The sequence below is a fragment of the Apteryx rowi genome, unplaced genomic scaffold (genome assembly GCF_003343035.1).
Source record: "Apteryx rowi isolate R43461 unplaced genomic scaffold, aptRow1 scaffold_595, whole genome shotgun sequence".
Classification (NCBI taxonomy): Eukaryota; Metazoa; Chordata; class Aves; order Apterygiformes; family Apterygidae; genus Apteryx; species Apteryx rowi.
This window is the reverse complement of record NW_020450866.1, coordinates 217,003-232,427: the sequence shown is the minus strand read 5'-3', so window position 1 is coordinate 232,427 and position 15,425 is coordinate 217,003. Positions and strand designations below refer to the sequence as shown.

General features: G+C 40.1%; 2 protein-coding genes across 2 annotated transcripts in view; one reads left to right on the top strand and one right to left on the bottom strand.

Annotated features, from left to right (window-relative positions):
- Nucleotides 1–4,219, top strand: part of IGF2BP3 (insulin like growth factor 2 mRNA binding protein 3) — a gene marked incomplete at its 5' end in the record, with an annotated part of 122,565 nt that extends 118,346 nt beyond the window's left edge. Inside the window, 2 exons of the mRNA XM_026082820.1 lie at nucleotides 531–644; nucleotides 1,590–4,219. Of these exons, the coding sequence (XP_025938605.1) occupies nucleotides 531–644; nucleotides 1,590–1,691 (216 nt within the window). The remainder of the gene's footprint in view (nucleotides 1–530; nucleotides 645–1,589) is intronic.
- Nucleotides 4,220–7,816: 3,597 nt separating this feature from the next.
- Nucleotides 7,817–13,406, bottom strand: MALSU1 (mitochondrial assembly of ribosomal large subunit 1; the record flags this gene model as incomplete). Its single annotated transcript, XM_026082847.1, has 3 exons — nucleotides 7,817–8,617; nucleotides 9,981–10,062; nucleotides 13,164–13,406. Coding segments are annotated over 3 exons (483 nt in total), but the record flags the coding sequence as incomplete, so codon positions are not given.
- Between the last annotated feature and the right edge of the window lie 2,019 nt (nucleotides 13,407–15,425).

Sequence of the window (15,425 nt, the reverse complement as noted above, 5' to 3'; positions counted from 1 at the left end):
AATGGGAAAAAGACCCAACTTTATCTAACAATATGACAGTTGATAGGCTACTGAAAATAATTTGGATGGTTCTCTTTGTTCTATTCAGAGCTCTCTGTCTTATGGAGGCTTTTCAAGGAAAAACTTACAAAGACTTGGCAATTTTTTCTTCTCTACATTGTACATGACATGAGTTTTCTGACCTTAAACTTGTAAACTCAACTGTAAACACTGTCTAACTGTAGCATCTATCTGCTTTTTTAAGTGATGTATTTAACACCTTCTGTGTGTTGCATTTAGAGTCTTCGAAGCACTTTTACAAACTGGGGAACTTGGTGCTAATTTATGTTAGCGAGACAAGCATCTCATCTGGCAAAGTACACTGCTGGACGAGGATGCTTTCTGGTGTGTGTGTGTGTGTGTGTTTTAACGCTTTTAATTTAGAGGCTGTTGTTTCTGTGCTCAGCAGCTCTTGGTCTTTGAGGCTTGGTTGTTGTGGGATGTTTGTTTCTTTAAATTACTTCATTTTTCTGACTTCTATCTATTTATAGGTAAATGAGCTTCAAAACCTGACAAGTGCAGAAGTTGTAGTCCCTCGTGACCAGACACCTGATGAAAATGATCAGGTGGTTGTGAAAATAACTGGTCACTTCTATGCATGCCAGGTAGGAGGGGCTGGAATGATTTTTTTGTATTACCTTGATGTTTCCATGACTTATCTTTTATATCCACTTACAGAGGCAAGGGATGGAAGGCCTGTACTCAGATGTAGAAAGTGCTGCTTGCCAGGGTTCTGTAATTGTCTTGCTGAAATAAACTTTCCTCATACCTATGAGAGAGACTTCTAGCAATATTGCGCTCATATATGTTAAACAAACTTTTTTTGCATGTCTTCTGGCAGTATGTTTAGGTTTTGGGAGATGTGGACAAATCGCATATGTATGTCCATTCCTTCCCAAATACTATGAGATGGCTTAACCCTCTTATCTCAATTTCAGTCTGGTCACAACTTGGGTTTTCTTTTTCTTTGAAAGTTGTAACAGTGCCAATCTGCTGATTTAGTATCATAAAGAAAAGGATCATGAGGTTCCTTCCCCTACTTAATATTTAGTTCAAATGGATTCCTTTGTTGTTCTGCTACAGGTGACTTGTAGTTCAGAAATGAGATGGGAGTGCAGATAAGTCCTGCAAGGCTGAATCTTCTGGATTCTCCAGCATGTCTGCTGCCCAATAGAAGAGTAGTTCTGACAAAGCATTAGTATCTTCAAAGGCATAAAATGGAGTTAGCATGAAATGTCCATTAGTCAGGCTTCAATTAGTCTTAACGTTAGTAGTTATTTTCCTGTGTTCATGATCTCCGTATTTTAGATGGGGAAAACTGACCATGCAGATAGTTACGGTAGGTGTAAAAAGAAGAAAAGTTAAAAATTAAGTCATGCATTACAACTAACCCAAGTGATGGGTCATCTGTTTCTACTATCTGTTGACAGTAGAAAATTAGTTACTCCAGATCTCCTGTATCCCAGGAGCATCTATAAAGTCTTCTGCAAATAGCAGTAGCTGCAGCATGGCAACATCATGGATTGTTTCTTTTTCTTTGTATCCTTCAGCTTGCTCAGAGAAAAATTCAGGAAATACTGGCTCAGGTAAGAAGGCAGCAGCAACAGCAAAAAACATTGCAAAGTGGACAACCTCAGCCAAGACGAAAATAAAGGTTTAGGAAATGGCCCATCAGAGACAGATGCCAGACCAAAGACAGACTGTGCAACAGAGAGACAGGTGGCGAGCACCTGTTGAAGTTATATGCAGAAGATCCACCAAGCCAATCACCTGTTCGAGGACCAGGCAACCGTTGAACGCTGTCTCTGAGAATGTATTCTTTAGGCGCTCTCAAACTTTTGAAACCCAGCTTTAAAATAAGGACCCCTTCACTTCCCTTTTGTTCTATTCTCACAATTTAACATAAACTTGTTAGTCTTTTTTATTGTTCTTATTATTCCCCAACAATTTTAGAACTTGGTTTAATGAAGCTTTCTCTTCTGAGTTCACTGGTTTAAAAAAAAAAAGGCATTGCTCTTATAGGTCCAATTATTTAAAAAAAAAAAAAAAAAACCCTACACATTTGGAGGGTGGGATTTTGGGTGGGCTAGGGTTAGAGCAAGGGTATTGACAAGAGTTTAAGTGTTAGTCCCAGTGTTGAAACAAGTGGCATTTTTTAAAAAGAATTTGGTTGCATTTTTACATAACACTGCCATGAATAACCTAAGGGAAGTGTTGAATGGTGTTGGCCAGGGCATAAAAAGATAAATATGCATTTTACTAAACTACCTCAGGCATTTAGTACCTCAATGAGAAATTGTTATTTTTTTTTTTTTTTTTTTTGGTATTTTGTATACTTTATAAAGCTAATAGTTCTTGAGCATTTTATTTTTTTAAAAAAAATTAAATTTTGATCAGCCACCAGCCAGGAGTACTACAAGCTTATCGGGAAAAAATATAGTAGAGCACTTCTAGCTGCTGGCTGATGGGAGTAAGATGGATATAAAAAACAGCTTCAGATTTTCTGAGGGCTTCAACACCATCATTTGTTTAAAGAAAAATTCAGTGAATGTTCAAAAGATAGTGAATGATGCCAACATTCTGATAGCAGCAATGCCGTTTAGTTTTCTTTTAAGATGGGATGAAAAAGTTTGTGACGGTACTTTTTTGGGAACAGGACAAGGAAGTGATGGCAAGAGGCTGGGGTTGGGGGAAAAATTTAGAAGGCTGCAAGAGGCTGATTTTTTTTTTTTTTTTTTGTGCTACTTGATTGAATGCATGAACCCTTTGTGCCTTTGACCATCACTACCTAATAATGCTACATTTAACCATTTGCAGCCCATTTGGACTTTGCCATTTTGTTCAAAGAGCAAGCTTCATCTTCAGTTTGATAGAACACTTGATCTGCAGGAGCATTTCTGAGGCCGTGAGGGTCTCTGCTCTCTGCAGATCCCATCATACTGCTTTCAGTTACCACAATGGGGGAAGGTCAAACAGTGTTTGATCACATTGAAAGATAATGAAAGGCTAAGTTTACATATCCAGCCGCTGTTATGGGCCACACTAAGCCACTTTGAAGGTTTTAAAAACTATTACAAGAAAAAAGAAAACAACCACCTCTCTAGCCTGGCTTATAATAGATGCAGCAGGATTTATGCACGTTCTGCAACCAACCATTAGAGAAGAAAAAAATGTCAAAAGGCAGGGATAACAGGAAAGTTACCAAATTTTTTAGTTTCCGAATGTAATTTGAATGATGATTGTGGTAATAGTGACACATTCAAGTTTCTACAATAAACTTCAGTCTACCTCAGTTAAAAAAAAAAAAAATGTGGCAACACATGGTGCATAAAGACTGCTGTGTGTGTGTGTGTGTGTGTGTGTGTGCGCGCGCGCGCGCTTGAGTGCACCTGTATGTTTGTGGTCGACAGAGCCATGCTATTACCTCTGAATCTTTTTTTGTGATGTTTTTGTGCATGAGATGATCAGAATCACCATGCTGCACTGATTTGAGGGGCACAACGAGCAAAAATATTTGTTTCATCATTTTGTTATCTACCTCTTAGGTTCATGTTGAAATAGAGGCATTACTACATAGACTAGATAATTTTCCCAAAGATCATTGTTGTACAGATTAGATAATTTTGAAAATGGTCTGAAGTGTTTTTTTTCTGCATCTCTTCTTTACTAATTGGTTTAAAAACCACAAACTTATCTTGTAGTTTTAGCAGAGAAAAATGAGTTTCTTTTCCTTTTTTGACAGTGACCTTCATCTAGCCTTTAGGATAATTTTTTTTTTCCTACAATGAATTTAAAATTACTGAAGTATGAAAAGTCATAGCATTTTAATTTTTGTTGAGGCTTAAGTCAGTCTGACATTCCTTTCTTAACATTTGAGAAGGATTTGACTTCATTATTTTCCATAAAAGTTACTTTACAAATATGTGCTGCATTTACATCTGCTGATTTAAATACTGTCATCTCTCTTAAATTTCTAGACTTAGTATGGTAAATCATGTTTTTATTTTCAATTGAGACTTGGTAATTTGGAGTATTTGGGAATAGCTAGAAAGTAAATACTGTAAATGATTTCAGTATCCACAAAGTATGGATCATTTTTCATCTGTAATGTGCCCCCCAATGCAGCTCCACTTGCCAGATGCCTCTGAATGGAATAAAGAGTTTAACTCCTGTCATCAGATACAGTTGTGTGTTGTTTTCTTAAACTCATGAGGCATGGTGTCTGACTGTTCTAAGCATTTATGTTGCTTTGATCAAATTGTTCATGGTTTTCTGTCCATAATAGTAACTGGATAAGGGTGAACAGCCACCAACAGGTATTCTAGAGCTGCTAGGGTGTCCAGCAGCCAGGTTATGATGTTTGCATTTTCCAGTAAGAGCAATAACTTCTGTGGCTTATAACACCACCATACAGCCCATAGTACATGTAGTTCATGGTCTCAGTTTTATTGAGATGACTTAGGCAGGTTTGCTTTGGAACGGCTGTGTGCTCAACAGTCGTGACCCAGGGCAAACACACAGGAATTTGCAACAGATTTGAAGCGAGATCCAAATTGTTCAACTGTAAACTTTTTTTGGCTGCTTTTTACCCAGTCTTTACTCACTGTGATGAAGCTGTGTAATTAGCATGGCCCTAGAAACTCGGATAGGCAGACCCTGTCACACTGGTGAGCAAATGTGGCAATCCGAATCTCACTTCCACCACCACCACCATGCACACACCAGTTGCCACTGAGGTGGTATCTCTTCTTGACCTAGGTCCCCATAAACATTATTGGGAATTGAAATGAGAATAGATGTTTAAAGGTGAACGCTTTAGGGTGAGGTGGGGTTGGGGAAGGAAGAGGTGATCATGATTAAAACCATTCTGTATCTTTTAAAGAGGAGTGGAAAACCAGATTACTGTTTGCTTTCCAAACTATTGCAGCCTCCCACTTGTCTTCACAGTGCATCTATTGAGACCAAGTAGCAAAAAAGGGAATTAAAGAAGCAATCTCTGTGGAAGACACTTGTGTATGGTATTGCATTTCACAGGGAACTCTACTCCTCTCATGCCAATATTGAGCTACCTTCTAAGATCTGGCATCCCTGTCATTTGAGCAACATAAGTTAAACCTTCCCCTCTATTGCTGGAGCATTTGTGATAGCTGAAACCCCCAATTGTTTAAGCATTTGCTTAATCATGATGCTTTTAGTTGCTTCTAACCTTCCAGAGCTTTTATTCTTAAGCTGCAATTTCAAAGGCATGCGCTCTTTGTGTTAGGTTTCAATTAAATGAAGCATGTATACTGTGCAGGACAGCATGGTCTCAACATGGTTCTAGGGCATGGAGTTTTTAAATTAACATGTGAAACTGTGGAGTAAGCATTCAAGCTGTATCAGAGATGCTAGCTCAATTGGTGGACACAACCACTGCTGCATAACTTAAGTTTACTCAAATGCAGTGCAGGACACTGGTGATACAGTGACAAAAGTTCTAGACTAATACTTGTTTCTTTGTTCATTTACCCATCAAGGGCTTCTGCAAAGAGGCCAGACTTGCATGTATGTCTGTAGAGGAGGGCTGAATGAGGAATCTGTAGGCCCATTGGACCACCATTCCCAAATGCTTCTTTTCCAACAGGGCTTTAAAGTTGCACAGTAGTGATCAGCCAGAATGCACTGGTTAATTCCTAGGACTCAGCTCTTAGAAGGTCAGGCCACAGGCTTGCTGTATCACACACATCTGGCTGGAGCATTGGCAGTAACTTGGCAAAGAACGTGACAGCTTCTTTTAAACTGGGGGAGATGAAGTTCTTTTCCTGAGCTGGAAATGGTGATATTTAATAGCAACCAGTGGATCTTTCCTGATGCTTTCACTTAACTCCTTTTCACAATATGCTTTGGCAGTAAATTCAGTTGTACTTTCTCAGATATTTTACTGCTTTTTGTCCACCCATTTCTTTTTTTTTTTTTTTTTTGGTCTTACAGACTCTATCATCCCTTTCCAATTTTAAGAGTCCTAGTTGGTTCACATGGAAGCTGTTCCATATCTCTTCCTAGTTGGTTCACATGGAAGCTGTTCCATATCTCTTTCTGTTCTTCTCTGGACCTTTCCTTTTGTTACTGCTGTCTTTGATGGGATACTGCATGCAGGTCTGGTTACTAAATGTAAGGCACTGTGGGTTCATATAATGGCATGATGTTTGCAATTAGAGTCTGCTTCTATTCATCCAATACTATGCATCTTCAGCAGCAGTAAAAGGCAAACAGAACAATAGTCTCAGGGAACTAACCAAAGTTACTCCTAAATATCTCTTCTGGTAGGAAATGTCTGATTTAGAACCCATCACTCTATGCAGACAGTGAAGGTTATCTTTACCCCCTGTGGATTACTTATTGCCAAGTATCATGATATAATCTTGCAAATCTTTTTTGCAGTCGGGTTCATCACTAATGCCTTTCTTCAGGGCAAAGATATTTTAACTACATCAATAAATGGTCCTTGTTTAATTTGCAGAACTATCTATCTGCTGCCTTTTAGCAAAGAAAAGATTAATTCAGGGCAGTTATTCCTGAAAGAATAGAGGCTAGACACACCAGGACAACATGACCAGACTGAAAGAGCTTTTTCGTTTATGGTTTAGGAAAAAAGTTTTTTTTTTTTTAAATAATACTTTGAGTATTAAAAAAAAAAAAGTGGTCAAGATTCTTTATTCAGTATAGTGCAACCCAGAAGTTGCCAAGAAATGGCTATGCACTCAATAGGTAAAATGAAGGAGATAGATAGCATTAAAATCTCTGATTTGTGGAAGGGAAGCAAGTTACTTGGCATATAGTTAGACAAATTTCAAGTGATTCAGAGAAGAACTGGCAGTGTAAGGACTGCTACTTACTGTTTTTAAAAGAAAACAATTGTGGGTAGTCTGTATCTGTAAAACATGTCAGGATTTCAACAGCTGTTAAACTTATGAACCATTTCATGGTCACAGGATGAAAACTCAGCTGCTTTCTCCACCTACATTGTACTGGTACAACTTTATGCAATGTCTATCACTAAACAGTGGCTCATATTTTGATTTCATCTATCATAGTAGCCCTTTGATGTATGTTATTTTTTTAGGTCTCTGCTGCCACTAGGACAAGAACACTTATTGCCTGCACACGTTTCAAATGGCACTGCCTTCACTGTTGTGTGAATGCCCAGAGAAACCCAGTAACAATCCTGTCAGCCTGCATCTCATTTCCTTCCTCTCTCCCATGAATGGGAAGGATGTAACGTATCCTTGTGTTAACAGCCCCTGCTGTGCAGGGGAGAGATTCAGGCAGGGCTTGAAGTAGCTTGTGGGACTATGGAGAAAAAGGTATTTACCCTCAAGATCTACCATTCCTGCTGCATGGCAGGGCAAGCATCTCCAGAAGGGAAGGGATCCTAATCTAATGATAAGGAAAGTCCTGTCCTGTAGTGGACAAAAATAACTTGCTTTACATACAGGCAAGTGCTGTTACCATCTTGAAGCTCTTCTACCTGGATACTAGGAAGTGCAGCAGTCAGTGACTATGAACACTGCACAAGGACTTCTGAAAGTGCTGAACTGTCCCTCAGCAGCAAGTAATGCTCAGTGACTAAGTGCTTCCTCTAGAACTAATTTCATTCCCTTCAAAGGACCAGCCAGTTTACACTGTCATAGCGTGTTGCCTCAGTGTCCTTTTCCAGAAACCAGGTGAGAGGAAAACCAGGAGAGAGGCCAGCTACACACTTAGAATGAACTGAATGTTTTAACATGAAGGCAAGGAGTTGAAGCTCTTGAGTGTTTTTTTTTTTTATTAAGAACATAATTACTGTTCTGTTAACTCAAGACATATTTGTCACTGCTCTTGGCTTATTATGTGCTCAGTTAGTTAGTACCAGTCTGTTTTCTCTCTTACTTCAACTCAAAGGGAGCATAATTTGCTTCATCATGACCAGAAGCAACTGGCCTAATGCAAAAAGGTTTTACCTAAGCCATACTGTTCCAGGTAGCTCTCCATCTTGCAGCATTCAGACTTTTGCAGGATACCTCATGTGCACCATTATTATGGGAGGACCTTTCAAGGATACTAGAAAAACAATTGTTGGAGGGGTAAAGACTGAGTTTCAGGATAAGTAGCTTAAGTAGCTGTTGGTGCCCCACTGTTCTCACTACAACCACCATTGAGACAGTGACTCCACCATGAAATTTCCTTATGATTTGATTCCTTCCTTATGACAAAGCCTGATCATTTTAGTAGCTTGTTCAGAAACTTACATAGGCACATCCAGTAAAACCTACTGTTTTGTGCTAATCAATCAGCTGTAGTGACTGTTAAGTCAGTAATCACACTATACGCCTCTTGGAAGTCTTTCACTTTCCATTTGAGCAACTCAGTAGCTGCATTAAGTTCTTGTTGCAAGATGATGATCACTGCTGTTGGGGAGCGAGTCCAAATATAAAGTCTTCTGGCAGTGACTGTGGAGACATCTGTGCTAACTGGTCATCACAGGAATGGAGAGTCCATAACTTCTCCAATTCATAAGTCTCTCTCGTCTCTGGGAGCATGAAATGCATCACTATGCTACCTGCACAGAACAGAAATTCACAATAAATAAGCAGTAGCAGATGGCCTGGGAGTCCTTTATAGCATAGGTCTGGGCAATGAAGCAGACTTGTCAAAAATACTCAGCTACAGGTTTTAATTTAACAAGGTGATAAGTATACTTATTTTAGCAATCTATCAGCAGTGAAACTTAGCCCTCTACATTAAGTGAATTGTAAAACACTACCCCATTTTCAGCTGCACAGAAAGTCCAAGTCCCCCATCCCTATTCTTGCCAGATATGACAGGTAAGCTGATGGAGGTCTCCTCTTAAGTTGCTGACTCCAGTTCCTGAACAGAGCTAGGAATCAGACATTCCTTCAAAAAACTCCAAGAATACAGCCAGGAGCATGAGAAGGGCAATATTCTGGTTTAAATTGCAACCGCCTCACAAGACTCCAGACCAAAGAAAAGTTGAAACTTCTAGGGGACAGAAAGAAGTACACTGAGAGAAATTTTACTTGAAAGAACACCTTCCCTAAGGTTACTTATGACAAACTTTCAGCTTTCCTGTATTAGCAACAACATTCAGCTATATCCAAGAATTTTTCCATAGGTCTGTTGCTCACACCTCTCACTGTTTTTATAAAGAAACAGGTCTGAACGTTGACTTAGCCTCACCTTCCTATTGCAATAAGGTTTTTCTTGTAGGGTTACCATTGCTCGTACAGAATAAGTGAAAAGAAAGCTAATCCCAGTGCACATTTCCAATGCATTTTTTCTAGTAATGCCTTAAATTTCAATTGATTTTCTATTAGAATTATCAAAATCATTGAAGTAAAGTGACTGAAGCTTAATGTCACTGGCTGCACTGCCTCCTCACCCACCCATGCTCGCTTGCTTATCCTTAATCCAAAACACAAACCTAGAGGGTGAGATTCTAGACGTGGCAATGAAGAAATGCTTTTTGAAAGCAAAGCCTCTTATGTTTGTGTGGAGTGTTTCCCACTTCTGGAACAAAAAATTGGCATGACACGAACACTGGAAGAGTTTCGGTTCATTACTAGGAAAGCATACGAGCCACACGCACGCATGCCCTGGGATTATATAAACTTTAAAAAATTGGCTGAGATACATAGGTTTCCTCTTTCTACTACTGTATCTTCAATTTATTAAGACCTCTTTTAGCCACTGAAGAGCAAGTACTGCTTTCTTCTCAGTGCCAATGATCTTTAGTGAAGATTAATTCAGTTATCTCAGTGAATTCAAGCAACAATAACAACTGGAATTCTAAAACAGCAGAGTATTGTCAACTCTCCACAGCAACCAGGGCTCACACTGAGACACTTCCTTCAACATAGAGCTCATGCAGAACTTGGTTGTTTGTCAAGTTTGCAAATATTTACCAAAATCAATGCACAGCCAGTCATCTGTCTCTTTCCCTTCAATGTGAGCATGAGGATCACTTTCTTCTTTCTGATGCTTATACTGAGAGAGAAGCAACAGCAGAACATTAAATACTTCACATTTATTTAAAAGCACTCAACAGATAAGCTCGACTTTGTCAGGTTGTCTAGAGTTGTTTTAAGTCTGAAACGGGCTAGATGACTACTTAATGCTAGTTCTGTAGTCTGTACAAGAAGAGGAATATGTATTGCACTTGCAGGTCTGGAAAATAAGTTTGGATTGCTCAATGAGATTTAGTATCAGTTCTGACATTGCAATGCTCAGAATTCCTATGCAGTTACCCATAAGTTTTAAGTGTCTTTTTTTCAAAATCAATTTTGAATACAGTTGCTTAGCAATGAAATAGTCTTTCAGATATAGGTTCCCCGCAATTGCCTGCATCACCAAGTTTCATTTCCTTTCAGGCAGCTTTAGTTGTTGTTTTACATTGGCTAGTTAAGGATGCAGGAATGCAGACGCCCAGCTTATCTTCTCCTGAAAGAGAAGGGAAACAAGTGTGGACCCATGACTTGAGGAAGACATTCAAACAAGCCTCCCGCCTCTTGAAAGCATGCTCTGAACACTGACTGAACACCAACAAGAGGTACACCAGCTCCACTTTTTTACAGAAGAAGTATGACAGGCATGAAGGTTTTCAAGCTACGAACCTGTGAGAGAGGGGAGAGGGCAGCTCAAAGCCCTGGAAAAGCTTAGCTGGGGCAAGGCAGTTTCTTATATAACATGTTGGCTTTTGGGGATGCCAGAGATGCCCAACTCTTCCCACCTAGTACATAAAGAACCCAAGTGCCTACTAGGGCTGGAGAAATTTGACAGCTTGAGGCTTAAGCACTGTCCCTTTCAGATCTGGCCTTAGCCTACTTGTTTCATTAGGAGAAGCACCAAGAGGTGAAAAAAACTGGAGGGAAGTCAGCTGAGTTTTCACACAGCTCCTTATCCAAATACCTTACTTCTGGTTTAAGCAGCCTATCAAAAAACTATGGAAAACTTTTTAAGCTGTAAGTAAAACCCCCCAACATTTATTTCAGCCCTAAACTGCTGGGGCACAAGAGAACAGAGTATGACTCTAACAGTCCTTTCTGCCTTGAAAGACAAAATACAAAAATAACACTGAGAGTCTACCAGCATGGCTGGCTAGGAAGTGAGTCCTACTTCAACAGGAAAGCAATTATTACAAAATGCAACTGTTTCTGGCTGTTCCCATACAGTGCTAGCTGCTGGACAACAGTCTGACCTCACAAACCAAAACAGAGAAGAGCTGCACCTAATATAATTAAGAAGGTGTTCTCTCTTTCCTTCTTTCTTTAAGACAGCTTATGAGATACCTTTAAAAGTAGGTAATTGCAAAACACTCTCTGAAATTCTGCTTAAAATACCAGACAGTCCAGCACATACTGCTGTCAGCTACGTAATTGAGGTTGGAAAGGTTGATCCCTGGTACAAGTTTTCTTCAGTGATGTCTTTAAAGCCCTTCAATAGTGAACAAATTGTAATAAAGCCAAACATTATTTTCTTATCCTAACAGGAAACAAGATAGAAAGGGAAAAGCAGTGGTTGTGACTCTGCCATTTAGAAGCTTCTGGCAGAAAAAGTGGTAAGGCCTCCTGCTACACATGAGCACCTCTGCCTTTTAGTGTCAGTAAATCATCCACTACAATAACATTTTAGATACTGTAATAGTGACCTAGCCAGCTGCCTAATAGCTCTCCCCACCACCTACTCTGCTTTATGTCTTAGGCTTCACTTTCCTCTTTGCCTGGAAGACCTTCCATGTCAGACAACCTCCGCCCCATTCCTGAGGACTTGGCCAAGTACTTGGCTTCCCAGTTTCTCAGGATGTGCAGGAGAGAAGACCCCATACTCAAGGGCTCTGCCCTTGCAAAAGAGGTGCTCTCACAGCCAGCAGAGGGAGCAGCCAGTTGCAGCACATGCATATTTTTGCAGGATGGGCATAGAAAAGCAGGTATTCACTGATCTCTCCTGGTGTGGGGGATACAGAGGGCTGTTGATTTAAGACTAGCAGTTTGTGCAAATAACAGAGTACATATTAAGCACTTAAGTTTAGTATATTCAAATCACCTGAATAAAATTTGCAAACAAAAGTTTTGCTTCAAGTTGAAAAGATGAATCAATTCCTGCAGAACACAAGGAACTCCCCCCACCCGCTCAGAAAGGCCCTGAAAAGTCTAAGAGCTGAAACCAACAGGACTGGATGAAAGGAAGTAAAACCAAAGCCAGCCAAAACAGGATACAGAAAGGGAAAGAAAAGGCAAGTTACAAGCTAACAGCATGGATAGCCGAACGAGAACAGGGATAGTCATATTGCTCACACTGCACTTATAAACAGCCAGCTGGCTCTTTCTTGGCCATAGTTTCTCCCTGGCCTGTGTCAGGTCCTTTTTGCTAAACTCCACCCATGTTTTTGTCCTGGCCTCTACTCCTGTACTGAAAAGTTTACACAGTTTCAAGGCCAAACAGTGCAACATTTCAATGCAAGGATAGCTGCTGCTGCTTTCCCTTTCCTTCTAGACGTGCACAAAACTCAATCCGTGGAGCTACCACTACAAACATGTCTTACAGTGATTGTTATTTAAATAGCAGTTTGCTTTAGTAAACCAACGAGGGGATCCTTTGCCTCACAACATGCCGTCTTTCTTCTAGCCTTAAAAATCTGAGAAGACCTGGAAGTTTTAGGGACTAGGGTCTGAGAACAGTCAGATGAAGATATTTTGAACTGAGCAGGAATAGCTATGAAGCTTGCTGGGCTGAAGACAAAAGGTGGACATGCGTGGCCATTACCATTTCACATCACCAGTACAGATTCTCATTCCAGCCACCAAACTGTGTTACTGTCATCACTGTTCTAAACACAGAGAGGTCCATTTTTAAAACATATTCTCTACATTTTGCATAGTACAGCTACAGGAAAAAAGTACAGTTAGTTGCTAGATGTATTCAGGGCTACATGGCACAAAGATACTAATGGCATAGCATAAGGAAACTAATGTTTCATCTTGCCTGGTATATCACTACACATGCAAGTCTTGGGAAATTAATTTCACAGCTTAAGTGTCCAATTGAAACTGCTCCCAAAAACCTAAAGGTTGTAGGGGGAACTGTCTTACCATTTTCAGCATGTAATATGCCATTGCATGGAGATGTCGTGTTGAAGATCCACTCACAATTATAAAATAATCACAGTATCTTATTTCTGGAGGTACCTGGATGACACAAATGTCTTTAGCATTTTCTTGCCTCAGCAGAGCTACAACAAAGTCAATGTTGAACTTGGAAAGAGCATCAACTGGAATAGACCCCAAAAAAAAAAAAAAATTAACAGTTGCAATTTCTCTTTTTAATTTCAAAAATCAACAACTTAGAAGTTACTAAAGAAGCAAAACAGCAACAAACGAAATTATAGCCTAAGTTAGCCACTCACTAAGGAGTTTGGGTTGATGCTGACAATGAAACATGAACTTCAGATTTTTAAAACCCATTCAAAGTTGAGAACAAAGCACTCTTCTGGTAAATAATTCTCTATCATTAGATATTGTTTATTTATACAGTACCCATATTATGCTACACAATTTCTCAGCAGTTATCAAACATTCACGATTCCTTTAGGTAACTATTTCTTGCTGTTAATGTTCATTAGAGTCAATACTATCATCAGATATGTGACAGTTGAGACAAATGAAGCTTAAGTACTTCAACAGACATACATTTTAAGCATATTAAAAATATTTCAGAACAATGCTTGTCAACAGGTGATAATATGTGGTGATGAAAGTGCTCTAAAATCTTAAGTAGATGAAATCAATACAGAAAATAGACCTGATGCGATGCAGAGTGTGAAGATAAGTAACTTCACACTGAGTAAAGCCACCTCTTTTCCTTGTCCTCTATCCAGTTTGGCCATACAGAATTACGATAGTGTAGTCAAAGCTTTAGTCTCTCACCAATTTAAGCAAGCCAGTTTAGAAACTATTCAGTTAGTACAACTACTTCTATTCACATTGTGAAATCAGTTTATTTCCAATGGGGTCTAATGAAGTAAATATGGCTTGTGTGCATACTTAAGGCATAATTTGAATCTGTCCGCAATGCACGCCTGCTACTATAAAGCAAACATAAGTGCAAAGCAAGCATTAGTGCAAAGACAAGCTCACATTTACCAATATAAAGAAAAGCCAAACAAAGGAACAATAGCTACATATAATTATATGCATGAATGGGGATATGAAATTGGATCAGATGACTGTAAAATAAAGCCTTTGAGCTTAGGGACTTATGCACTCTTTCAACTTTTGCTGTGGTCACACATGCAGAAAATTAGCAGTGGCCACAGCTTCTCCAGACACAGAGGTTACAAAAGTTAAATATTTGCCTGGTAGCCACATGTGAAGTCTCTAGTGCCTACTCTAGAGAGCAAACGCTCTAAACAACTCCAGGCACACTCTGCCACGCTGTACGTTATGGTCAGATCTACGCTAGAAAAGATTTGTGGAATAGCTACAACAACAAACCACCACAGTGCAAAGCTTATACCAGCCATCGTGCTGGTAAAACTGTACCTATACAAGGAAATTTCTTTGAGCACACATCAAAGAAACACACCTCTAACTCAGGAGCACTATACTTACAAAAGTTACTCTAGACAAAAGCCACTGACTTGTCACCTTCAAGCAGGATTTAGGAGGTGACGCTGCTTCAGCAGAAGCATTGTGACCCCGAGGTCTGTGGCCTCACTACATAATCACAGTTACTTTTGCTATTAAGCATCCACAAGGATCCTTTTGCAGCTGTAGAACAGGAATCTACATGCAGAGAATGAGTTGTATTTTCTTTTTTGAGGCATTATATTTTATGACACTATTTCAAAAGGCTGGAGAGCACAAGGCTTTCATTCAGCTGCCTTCCTGATGCCCTAACTTGCAATTATTTTTGGATCTGCTAGCAAAACACCTGACCTTCTGAGACTGAGGTTCCAGATTACCGAACTTTCAAATTTAGCAGAATTGCCAACTTTAAGGCATTTGACCGGCCACCAACTTACTAGGGAAGAAATAGCTCGCTAGTTTCAAGTGCTCCCTTTAAAGCTGTGAAGCCGCAGGCCTGAACGAGCCCTCTGGGATTACTTAGACAAGGAACAAGATTAAAACTCCTGAGCAAACCAGAGCGGGGTACCCAGCGGGAAGGCCGAAAAGGCCGCGACCGCCTGGCAAGGCGGGCGGCAGGGCCCCCGCTCCGGGGCGGCTCGCTCGTTCAGCGGTGCGCCTCCAAGGGCGGGCTTCAACGAGGGGAAATGAAAACGGTCTGCGTGAAAGCGGGGAGGGCGCGACCGGCGGGCCGGGCAGCTCCGCTCCGCGCCGCGGCCGAAGGCAGCC